The sequence below is a fragment of the Ochotona princeps genome, chromosome 17 (assembly GCF_030435755.1).
Source record: "Ochotona princeps isolate mOchPri1 chromosome 17, mOchPri1.hap1, whole genome shotgun sequence".
Taxonomy (NCBI): domain Eukaryota; kingdom Metazoa; phylum Chordata; class Mammalia; order Lagomorpha; family Ochotonidae; genus Ochotona; species Ochotona princeps.
The window spans coordinates 20,636,243-20,648,432 of record NC_080848.1 but is presented as its reverse complement, the minus strand read 5'-3'; the positions used below and the strand labels follow the sequence as shown (position 1 = coordinate 20,648,432).

At 61.5% G+C, this 12,190-nt stretch overlaps 1 protein-coding gene across 1 annotated transcript; it reads right to left on the bottom strand.

Annotated features, from left to right (window-relative positions):
* Nucleotides 1-360: 360 nt before the first annotated feature.
* NXPH3 (neurexophilin 3) lies at nt 361-4,132 on the bottom strand. Its single transcript, XM_004591079.2, has 2 exons — nt 3,732-4,132; nt 361-1,526 (listed from the first exon to the last, which is right to left on the bottom strand). The coding sequence occupies exons 1-2, from the start codon at nt 3,783-3,785 to the stop codon at nt 831-833; spliced, it is 750 nt and encodes a 249-aa protein (XP_004591136.1). The 5' UTR covers nt 3,786-4,132; the 3' UTR covers nt 361-830.
* Nucleotides 4,133-12,190: the final 8,058 nt, after the last annotated feature.

The following is a 12,190-nucleotide window of genomic DNA, read 5'->3' as shown; positions in this document are numbered from 1 at the left end:
CCACAGGCTGGAGCGGGAGGCCACAGCCCTGGCAGGGAGAGCTTGGAGCCAACAAGTAAGGCTGACAGTGACAACAGAAGACCCTCTCTCTGTGACAAGGACACTCCCAGAGGAGCCAGCAGGGATGGATGGGAGGAGGGACCACAGTGGTCCTAACTCAGCTTAGAGAGGGGTGTGCATCACAAGAGGGTGTGGGAGGGAGGACGTGCCTACAGGAAAGGGAATGTCAGAAAGGGGTCACCTTGCTGCCGATAGGTGGCCTAGGGGTCAAGACCTCCAAGACTCCAAGGGTCACCGCTTTTACCCCAAGCTATCCTAGCAACATGCTCTGGGCTCGGGGCTGCCCCCTGAGCTGTGCTCATGAGCGTCCAATCCCACACTCCCCACCTTGTTTCTTGGGAATCCCTGTTTCAGCCCTGGACACTCATATGACCCACCTGACATCCACTAGGTTGCAATGCCCCCTTCCTGACACTATACTTGTCTAGGATGGTGGGAGGGCACCCGGGGGGTGTGGGCTGCTCTCTCTGACTCTGCCTGACCAGGGGACTTGGGACACCAGCACCTGTGAGGCTGCCCAGGGAGCCTGCTCCCCTGCCAGTGCTCCCATACTCCAGGTGCTCACAGTCCAGGCTGTGGCCAGTGCTGGGGACCCCTTCCTTGACACTGGAGACTCGGCCTGGGCAGCACTTGCTCGGCAGCTCCTTCTTCCACTCCCTTCCTTGCCTGTCTGCCTGCAGCCCTGCCCTGCCCAGTGTCCGGACAGATGGATGGCCTCCTCCTGCATGGGGGTTGGAGGGGCAGGCCCGTCCTCTCAGTCGTGCCCGGGCTCACCCCGAGGGATAGTAGGGGGAGTCACTGTGGTAGTTGTAATCTGGGCACACCTTCTGGACCAGCCGATAGTCCGTGCTATAGAAGGCAATGTAAACACACACGACCTTGAAGGGTTGGGAGCAGCTCCACGTGGCTGAGCTCTGGGCGTGGTCTCGGGAACAGGTCTTGGCTGGATCGTGGGTGCAGAGCGAGGTTCTGCGGCCCCGTTCCACCTTCTCCCACTCCATCCGGCAGTTGAAGATCTTGGAGGCCTTGGCTTCGATGAAGATCTGCTGCTCTTGGTGGAACTCCACGGCTTTGCTGGGGGGCACAAGACTGATGGAGATGTTGCCCTGGCCCGTGGCGTTGTGGCGGAAGTGGACGCTGAAGGTCCCGTTGCCGTGGTCCACGATCTTCCCTGTGACCAGTAGGTTCAGGGCCACCGTCTTAATGTTGGAATAGAAGTCTCCCCAGCCAAATATTTTCTTCACCTTGGCCGAGGGCGAGGGGCTGCGGTTGGGGGGCTGCCCGAGAACCCCCCAGGTTTCTCCTGGTGGAGCCAGGAGCCCTAGAAGCGTGGAGCTGGCCACAGGGCGGGACTTGGGTGAGATGTGGCCCCGTTTCCTAGGAACCCGGGACCGGGAATGGCCCTCGTGGTTGTCAGGTTCAGGGTCTTCCGAGCCAGGGGAGCCATCATCCTGGCCACAGATGACCTAAGGGGGAATTGGGAAGAGTGAGAGCCCTGTCCCAAGAGGACCCAGGAATTCTGGCCCATGCTCCCCACCGCCAGCAACCTCTCCATTCTGACAACAGGTATATGCTCTGGCTGCCCTGACAGCCCTGGTTTGACATCATGACACTCAGGTCGCCCCATTTCTGCTTCTCAGCAGCCTATCTCAGACCACAATTCAAGTCTGAAGGATTGGGAGGTCCCTCCAGAATCTATGGTCTGAGGACACATGGATCCTAAGCCTTGGGGAGTTCCCAGTCTGATGGCAGGGGCTCAGCTCCTGTCCCAGGAGAAATCCCTGTCTGATGGCAGAAGCTGCCTCCTCATGCCTACAGCTCCCAGTCTGATGGGGCTGGGGAGTGGGGTAGGTAAAGACCCTGCCAAGGTGAAGTTTCCAGGCCAATGGGGGAGGCACCTCTCTGTCCACAAAAAGCCCTTGAGTTGGACAGGGGAGCCCTGTCCTGGGCTGGGAGCGCCCCCAGTTTAAGAGGAAAGGAACAACTCCCACTTTAGGGAACTTCCAGCCCTACCCAATGATGCCAGCAGATGATGATACAAGAAAACGAACTTCAGTGAGATTATCAGCCAAGTACAAACTCGGAAGGATTGGGAGGGAGATGGGAAGTGACCCGTACTCCAGATGGCCAAGGGATAGAAGGAGAGATACTTGCCTGTGGACCACTGATGGTGACACAAGGCTCCTTGCCTCACATGGAAGCAGTTTGTATTTTCCCCACTTCCCCGCTAAGGACATGGTGGGTCAGGGGCCGAAGTCATGTCAGGGCAGCCCTCCCAGGACACACACTGGTGGGATGTGGCTTGTTAAAACAGATTTTAGCCAAGCTCTGTCCCCTGGGTACCTCCTGGAAACTCTGCTGGATCAGATCGGGTGACAGGTCACACCTGGGAGGGCCAGCAGGCGTGACAAAGCTGAGCATGGGGACAGTCCTGCTGGACAGCTGGGACTTGAGGCCGTCCCCGGGGTGGCAGTGGCCTAGTTGTGTCTTTGCTCAGCCTCTGAAGGGCAGTCTTTGCCCCGTGGTCTGTACTTAAAGGCCCTAGGGTCACCTGCGCCCAGGCAGCAGGTGGAAGCTTTGGGGGTGCGGATGGGAGGGCTCCAAGGGGGCGTGGGGTCTTACCGCCCCTTTCTGGTCTCCGAGGTGCGGGTGGATGGAAGCTGCCGCCCAGCGGTTTCGGCCCCACAGCCAGCAGGGAACGGGGCCGGGGCGGGGGGCGGGTAGGGGTGTGGTGGCCCTAGAGCCAGGTACCGGACTGCAGAGCTGTCTGTCCGCGGTTCCCGAGGTCATGGCTGAACGGCTGGAGGGTGGAGGAAAGGGCCGCAGCGGCGACGCGAGAAGGGAAGGAACTGGCCCTCCCCCGGGGATCCAGGGGTGGCTAGCAAGCGGGTTATTGTTTGGGAGCAGGGGCAGATCCAGATGTGTGGCTCTAGGGGCTACAGGCGGCGGACGCTGGGGTCGGAGGGGAGTGAAGCCCCGGGCAGGGGTCGGGGTGGGGTTCCCCTGCGTCCCGGGCAGCTAGGGAGCCGTCAACCCGCGCTTGGGGAGCGGGATCTGGGCGCTCCGCTCGGCCGCCGCCACGAGCGCCCGGGGCGGGAGCCGCCTGCCCAGGTCCTGTGGGGCTCGGGCTGCGCGCAGCCGGGAGAGAGCAAAACAACAGGCGGGGAGGGCGGGAGCGCGGGAGAGGCGGGCGGGAGGGACGCGGGGCCGCCCCCGCCGGGCCCCGCCGCGCGCGCTGGGGCACCCAGAGCCCCGGGGTGGGGGCGAGTAGGGCAGAAGCCCTGGGGCCCAAACACGGCTCCACGCCCCCCACGCCGCACCCGCCTTCCACGCGTCCTGGGGCGCCAGGGAAGGGGTCAAACGACCCTTGGCGCGCCCCAGCTCTGGGTCTTTCCCGGGGCGCCGGGCGCACCTCCCGCCGCTGGACGCGGAGTGGGTGGGCCAGCCAGGCACCTGCTCCCCGCCCCTATTAACCCTTTCTGCCCAGCGTCCGGCCTCGGACCCGCCCTCTACACACACACACACACACACACCCCAAGCCTCCGGTCTTCCCCTTCTGTCTCCGGGATGCCGGGGGAAGGGAGAAAGTTTCAGGGCTCGCCAGCTTCCCGCGCTCTCCCCGGATGGTGCGGGCCCCCGCCCCGCCGCGCCTTTCCCCGCGGGCCACTCACCAGATACAGGCTGCCTTGCAGTAGGAACACGAAGCAGCAGCGGGTCAGTTGCATCTTCCTCCTTTCTGTCTTCCTCTCCTTTCGGGGCCCCAGGCCCCGTGGTCCCCTTCCTGCGCCTTCAGGCGCGCCGTCCCATGCTCCGATCGCCGGCGGCTCCCGGCCCTCGGCTCAGCCCGTCGCCCAAGACCGACCCCGCCCCCTTCGATCCAGCTGTGCAGCCGCCGCCCCCTCCTCGGCTCCAGCTGCGTGTCGTGCGGGCCCTCCTCGAAGTCCCACCTGCGCGCCCCGAGCTCCTCGAAGGGCCCCAGCTGCGCGGTGGCTCCGCCGCTCGGGCTCTGCGCTCGCCGGGCCCCCTCGGCCCCAGCGGCGCCGCTCTCGCCCAGATGTGCTGGGGACCTGCGCGCGCGCCCGTCCCCGCTGCTAATTCCCCAGATCAGACGGCCCCTCCCGCCCCGTCGCGGCGCGCCCTCTGGCGGACGCCCCGCCCCGCGCCGCGCTGCGCCCCGGCCGCCCGCTGCCCCGCGCCGCGAGCGCTCTGGGCGCCCCGGCGACTCCCGCTTCCTCGTTCCTCCCACCGGCGGCGGTGGCGGCGGCAGGTACAGTGAGCCCAGCCGGTACCTCCGGAGTTAACTCCTCCCCTGCCGGCCCGCAGCGCGGGCACCTAGGACACTGGCCCTCCAGCCCGAGCCAGTCAGGACGCCGGGCCGGGGAGCTCTGGAGGGCCAGGACGAGAATGGTGGCCAGTGACTAGCAGCTCTGACCTTTCTGACGCCTTTCGCAGGTCATCGGTTCTCCCTGGAGCGGACGTCGGGGTCGGCTGCGTCGTCCCCCCCGCTGGAATTGGGACAGAGCCGTTTTCCCCCCCATCCCATTCTAAGAGCCAAATGAGGACATCTCCTCGGAAGGGCAGCCTGGGCCCTCAAGGGCATGTCCACTCTCTGCAGGACTTGCTTTTGTGCCAAGGGAAGTTCTTCCAGGTGTCTAGCCAGCACTCCTTTGGTTACCAAATCCTTCCCAACTGCTGTACTCGGAGAGGCTGGCATCATCTCTGGGCCTTCTCAGAAGGTACAGAGGATGTGGCAGGGGGTCCTGAGTGGAAAAGACCCAGATGGGCTGGGCTGGATTCTGGGGCTTGGGTCAGGGGTCAGCCCCTTGAGAGCCCTCAAGGGATGGGGGTGAGGCAGGCAAGGGGCTCTCTGGTGGCTGAGGTTCTGTCCTTAACCATGGCACAGGCATCACCATGTGGAGGTGCTCCTGTGTCCCCCCCCCCCCCCCCGGTCCTCATATCTCTGGGCTCTACAAAGCACTTGGTGGAGGAGGAAGCAGGAGCCCTTGACTGGAGGTCCCCAAAGGTTGTGGGGGTGGGGCTGTCTCCATCCCCTCCACGCTCCCTCTCTCCAGGTCTCCTTCCTGGGATTTCAGGCGCCCCCCATTTAGGAGGAAAGGTCAAGTCCTTGCACCCCCTTGGAGGCTGTGAGGCAAATGGGTACTGTGCCCTGTGGCCCTCCCGGGCCCAGCACGCACCCAGCCTCCTCCCCCACCATCTGCCAGGCGGGTGCGCTGGGAATGCAGATGAATCTTAATATCAGCCTGGGCCAAGTGCGATGAGGGAGACAGATCTGCAGAACCCAGACAGCAACCACTGAGCCCCCCCATTATGTGCCAGGACCCCTCCCCCGCCATACAGGGCGCAGCAGCAACCCCTAGGGCAGGTGTAAGGGGTTGGAGGATCTAGTCCCAGACTCCAGAAGCCAGGGGAGGCAGGGAGGAACAGAGCGATCCTGGGGTGGCCTCCTAGCCTCCGGACTGGCTGGGAGGAAGAAGCCGGAGCGTGGGCAGCTGGTTCCGGCGCTAAGCCAGGCAGAGGCGGAGCCGGGCCCACTCCTTGTCCGTTCCAGAAGGTCTTGTCCCCGGGAGGCCAGTGTGGTCCGGCAGCTAACTTGGTACTCGGCATTTGGGCCAGACAGCCACAGATTTCCTTCCACACCTGGCCCTGCTGTGTGACCTTGGGCAGGGGAATGAGACTCTCTGATGCCAGTTGTTCCGGTCTAGTGTTGCAAGAACAGAATGAGATGAGGGAGGTGTGCAGACAAGGTGGCCGGCAGGCAGGCAGGCAGGCAGTCGTAGGAGTTCTCACAGCTCCGCTGCTTCCCACACATTTGCTCTGGCTGCTTCTGCTGCTAGACTTGCCCTCGCGCCCCTCTTGGCCGTTCCTGGCTCCCACTTCCTACCAGTTTCAGCTCCGTGTTCATCCATCAAACACTGGCTGAGCCTGTCTTCCGTGCTAGGCACCTGGCCAGGGGCTGGGCTGCAGAGATGAATGGGGTGTGGGCCCTACCCTCCAGGATCTCAGCAGCTAATGGGGAGCAAGGACACATATGTTTAGCATCACATCTCTCAGTTGACGATTGGAATAGCAGGTCCACGCACAAGGCATATGAACGCAGAGTAGGGGGCCAGGGTGAGGCAATCAGAGGTGGTTTCCTGGAGGAGGCGTCCTGGAGTGTGAGGACTCAGCTGGACCAGAGGGCATTGAATGAGTGGGAGCTGAGGGCAGGTTGATGTTGCTGGAGCCAGAGTAGAGAGGCAGGGCAAACCTGAGGGTGTAGGACCCTCGTTAAAAGCAAAGCCTTTAAATCTTAAAGGGGCTGGTGATTACCATCTGATTTGCCTTTTCGAAAGCTTTTGGAGAATTTTCCTGGAGGAGGAGGAGACACTCGAGGGAGGAAGAAGGAAGGAAGTAGTTAGGACTGAAATGGGTGGGCTAGGGAGGGGTGGGGAATGTCGGGTCCCCCTATGGGCTGGATGCCAAAATCCTTAGACCTGCCCCTGTCAAGGCAACCACAGGTGGGATTCAAAATTCCATCCCTCTAGAGAGAGCAGCTGACTTTTTTTTTTTTTTTTAAGATTTTATTATTATTGGAAAGCCAGATATACAGAGAGGAGGAGAGACAGAGAAGAAGATCTTCCATCCGATGTTTCACTCCCCAAGTGAGCCGCAACGGGCTGGTACGCGCCAATCCGATGCCGGGAACCAGGAACCTCTTCCAGGTCTCCCACGCGGGTGCAGGGTCCCAAAGCTTTGGGCCGTCCTCGACTGCTTTCCCAGGCCACAAGCAGGGAGCTGGATGGGAAGTGGAGCTGCCGAGATTAGAACTGGCAACCATATGGGATCCCGGGGCTTTTAAGGCGAGGACTTTAGCTGCTGGACTATGCCACCGGGCCCGAGAGCAGCTGACTTTTAAGTTGATAATTGTGCCAGGGCAGTGCAGGGTAGACAGAAGACCAGATGGGGAGGAAGGGGTGGTGCCCTTGGCTGGCTGATCAGATGGGCACCGCAAGCGGGGCTGGAGGATGAGACAGAGTTGAGTGGGATCAGCAAGAGCCACCAAAGGGAAGAGAACGTCCAGCCTGGGGTGCTGGAGTGGGGAAGGTTCGAGAGAAGCAGCAGGCAGGAGCCTGGGGCACCCTGACATTTAAGGGGTGAGCAGCAGAGGGGACCCCCCTGAAAAAAAAACACCCTAAGGAGGAACAGGCAGCCAGGGCAGTGGGGCATGTAGGGTGGAGTCTGGCAGCATTGAGCAGGGGTGTTCACACTTGCGGGGTTCAGCAGAGTGGGAAGCATAATGGCCCCAGTCACTGCGCATCCTCCGAGGTCCACCCCACACAGCCTGAGCTGGCTTGTGGGGCCCTGCGACTGTGCAGCCTCAGTGGAGACTGGAGGAGAAACTCAGGGGTGTGTGTGTGTGTGTGTGTGTTGGGAGGCTGCCACAAGGAGGAAATGAACAGCAAACATTGCCAAGAACCTGGGAGACCTGGCATGGGAGAGACAGAAAGGGGACCCCTGGGTCTGGCTGAGATTCCTCCAGCAGCCGCACCCCCAGGGGTGGCGTGGGGTCAAGACAGGCCACAGGCACAGCCTGAGGCACCACAGCGACTGAGCTTCAGGGGATGCCCAGGCCATGTCTGTCTTTCAGACCCACTGTTTTGTGTCTCCATCAGTCTCTGCCCCTTGGCCTGCACACCGTGGTTATCCCAAGAAGGGGTGCTGGGGGGGGGGGCGGCTGGAGGGGGAGGCAGAACTAAATGCACAAGTGCCCGCCCTCAGCCCCCCACGCCTCCTGGTGCCCTGGGGTGAGATTGTCAGACGTAGGCCTGGCTCCTGGACTGATCTTCCCTGGTCCTGCCTTGCCTTGAGAGCTATCCTGTCTGCCTGGCTTCCCTCCCCAGCAATGACTGTGGTGGAGACAACAGCTCACTAGGCACTTGTTCAGAGCCTCATGGGTGATTGGCAAACAGGGTTCCTGATAGCCCGAGAGGCACCCACTGGAAGCCGTTGAGTTGGTTGGAGGGGCCAGGGCAGAGACAGGTGCAGGTCTTTCTTGCTAATAACTGCTCCTGTGAACTGGCAATGTGCAATTTTCAAGCTTTAGGATTGAGCCCCGCATACCTGGGGAAGGCAGCGGGGGGGGGGGGGGCACTGAGAGACTCTGAGTCCCAGGGAAGGGCCAAGGCTGTGTCCCCTAGAACTTAGCCTTCAGTGCTGGGGGACTGGCCCCAGTGGGAGGGGGAGGCAGGAAGCTTCCTGCCAAGGGGGCCCCTCCTGCCAAGGACAGAGATGAAAGCGCGTCTGAGTGTGGGGTTCTGAAGAGGACGAGATGAAAGGCCCATTTGTTCTACAAATAGTTAGCCAGGGTCCACTTTTATGTCCAGCTTGGGCTGGGGTACGGCCAGGAGTGGGAGAGACCACAGTCTGCCTGTGCATGGAGGATTGGGCCTGTAGGCGCGACAAGCTCAGCTGGCGGAAACACTGGCTCTCTAATGCTGGCAGGTGGCATTAGGGAAGAAGGTGACCACTTCCCAAGGACAGGCCAACTAGGGAGGGTCCTAATGGACAGGGAGGGGCCTGAGTAAGCCTCGGTGTGTGTGTGGGGGGAATGCCACCCTGCAGCCAGGACCCAGGGGACGAGCAGGCTCGCACCAGCTACGCAGCAAGGGGAGGAGTCTGCCCGGAAAAGGAAACAAACACATGTTAAGACCCTGAGTTCTGGAAGAGCCCTGCGCTGTGGCCAAATGGAAGAAGGCTAAGTGTCCAGGAGGAGGAGAGAGCCTGGCCGTGAGGGGGTCGGCCAGGGCTTTGTGGGGTCGCCCCCTTGTAACTCAGGTGTTTGTGCTTTAAGCCAGAGTGAGATCTGCACTTGAGAAAGATCTTTCTGTGGGCAGCGTGACGGTGGGCCCGAGAGTGTGGGTGAACCAAAGCTGCCAGGTGAGGCTGGCCCGAATGAGCACAATGACAGCAGGCTTGGAAGAAGCAGGTGGCCCAAGAGACACGAGGGGACAAACAGGCGAATTAAGAACTGAAGATTCCAAGATGTCCCCTTAGTCTCTGGTTGAAAGAACACACGTGTTCCTTCTCCTGGATCGGAGGCTGGGCAGGTGGCTAAGGGGGCCCAGAAGTGGAGGCCAGACTGGGAGGTCGGGGTGTGGGAATTTGCAATGGCCAGAGTAAGGGTGAGGTAGGTGGGAGCCATCAGAGCGGGTTTGAGGTGGAGGCCCCGGTGAGGGGGGACGGGCTCTGGCAGGAGCCAAAGCGCCAGGCACGTGGTTAGGGGATCCACAAAGAGTCCTGCAGCTCTGCGTCTGAGCTGGGCCGCCCGGGACCATCTATCTCTCCAAGGGACAATCCTGCCCCTCTCGTGGGTCGCAGCCATGGGCAGCGCCAGAGCCTGGCTCCCCTGCTAGGCTTCTCTTCTGCTGCTGGAAGACGCCTGGTACACAGCAAAGTCCTGGATGAAAGGACTTGAGGCGTTTCCGCGTCCTCAGAGGTGTGAGGCCGGGGGTGGCAACAGCCGCTGTGAGACTGCACGAAACCAACACCTGGCACCGAGTCAGGGGCTGCCCGCCCCCCGCCCTCGGCCACCTGTCGGCTCGCCCTGAGGCGCTGCGGCCAACGCCGGCTCCGCTGGGGGCGATGGAGAGCCGGCGCGGTGTGGCCGGCCCGCGCCACCTGCTGGGCGCCCGGCAAGTGCGCGGCCACACGCACCCAACTCCGACGCCAGCCCCAGCCTGGCACCTAGGGGCACGCCAGGAAGGCATTTTTCAAAGAATGATGAGTGCCGCTCAGAGGCGTCGTGACGCGCGGTTACTCCGGCCAGACCGTCTGGATTCCCATCCTGGGTTTGCCACTGTGTCTTGGGCCCAATTTTTTCCCCGTCCCGTGCCTCAGTTTCCCCCGTAGGGAAAGCCCCAGGATCTACACGGAGGGTTGTGGAGCGCCTTGCCTGGCACGGGGTTGGAGCTCATGGCGCGCCGGCAACCCTCAGGGCCTCCTTGCTGCATTCACCCGCCCACACGGCGGCCGCAGAGGGGTCGCGCAGCAGAGCACCGGGGCCTGTCTGGGACTCGGGCTGCAGCCTCGGCGCCGCCAAGTGCCCGTGGCCTCCGCCGTCGAGGAGCGCGCAGGGACAGCACCCAGGGCTCCACCGTAGCTCTGGTCCCCGCTTTCGGGAGTCAGGGAGGGAGTGCTTGTCACTTGGACCCCCGATGAACTTTAGGGCCAGAAAACCTGCTGGCAGCCAACTTTGGAAGTCTGGGATCCCCATCGGAGGCGTTTCAGGGCCGCTCCAACCCGCCCTGGGGGGATGGTTCCTGGGCGCCAGACCCACCAGGCTGCGCCTTCATCTGCAGGCAGCGAGTGACGCCTGGCGGTGGAGAGGAGGATCGCCGCGACCCCACCCCCTACGAGGTGCAGGAGGCTCCCGGGGAGGGCGCGAGGTCCTCCTTGTCCCTGCGCTGTCCCTGCGATCAGCGCATGCCACTCCACACTGCGCGGCACTTCCCGCTCAGAGCCGGCTGGGAGGGAAGTGGAGCGGCCGGGACATGATCCGGCATTCCTATGGGATTCTGGCGGAACTTTACCCATTATGCCACAATGCTGAGCTGAGATGTGAATCCGATGGTGTCCCTCTCCCGTCCCAAAGGCCTGAGCAGCGTCCCGTGGGCCCAAAGTGGCCAAGGAAAAAGCATTTCTTGTCGCTCACACACTCTTGCCTTTAATTACACAGCCCGTGAGTTGGGTTCCATTGGTGCCATGTTATACAGATGAGACCACGGAGGCTTCGGAAGGTGAGGCGGGTTCCCCACAGACCTGCAGCCAGTGCTGCACGTTCGGAGCCCCTGCCTGCGTCACCTGGGAGACTGCTCTTGTTTTTATACATAGGACACTTTACATGTGAACAAAAAATGTTTTTTCTGTTACATTAGTGGCAATGGACTACTACTTCCCATTTGTGGGAATGTTGCAAGATGTTCTCAAATAAACTTACAGGGGCTGGCGCTGTGGTATAGCCAGTAAAACCACTGCCTGAAGCGCCAGCATCCCGGATGGGCGCTGGTTCATGTCCCAGCTGCTGTACTTCTGATCCAGCTCCCTGCTTGTGGCCTGGGAAATCAGTAGAGGACAGCCCAAAACTTTGGGACCCTGCACCCACGTCGGAGACCCAGAAGCTCCTGACTCCTGGCTTTGGATCGGCTCGGTCCGGCTGTTGCAGAAACTTGGGGAGTGAACTAGCAGATGCTTGGGCCCCTGCCACCTATGAGGCAGACCAAGAAGAAACTCCTGGCTCTTGGCATCAGCCTGGCCCAAAAGAGAAGTCGTGCTCATGTTTGACGGGGTGGAGGAGTGTGGCTGTGCAGAGGTGAGATAGCTGACTTAGGAGGGACCCCAGCCCCACCCCTGCCATTTCTCTTCCTCACCTTCCTCTCACTGCTGAGCCTCTGAAGCAGCATAACCCTCCTTGCAGTAGGCACTGTGTGTGTGCTGTTCCCTCCACCCCACCTCCTCCTTCCTGAGCCTTCCCCAGCTCAGGCATCAGCCTCCCTCGCCCTCCACTACCCGCCCCTGCCCCAAGCTCCACCAAGCCTTTCAGGTCCCTCCAGAGTCACCTGTCCACAGGCTTAATGACACCTTGTTTTCCTTCTCCCCTGCCCTCTCCCCGTCCTCCTGCCGGGCCCTCCACCATCCATGGTGCCAACATTACTAGGTCACCAGCCAGCAGCCACGTGGGAGGACTCGGGGCGGAGGGACGTGACCTTCAGAGCAGGGTGGTGATGGAGGTCAGCGTGGAGAAGCAGGAGCTGGCCTCGCCGAAGCCCTCCAGACGCTGGACGATCTCTGTAAGGACGAAATGTCAGCTCGGGCGGAAAGTCAGCTTGGTTAATAACTGATGTTGCTGCACCCGTGGTCCATCTGGAAGGAATAAAGCAAATCCTTTTTCCCATCCGACACCACCTGCAAAATCGATCCCAGATGGATACAAGATTTATGGCGTAAAAGGAAATACGTTAGAAGAAACTAAAAACATTAGAAGAAACTTTAGAAGATTCATTCTTTAACCTTTGGGGATGAGGAAGCTCTTTCTAAGTAAGACAGGAAATCAAGAAGAGAGACTGCCGCAGCC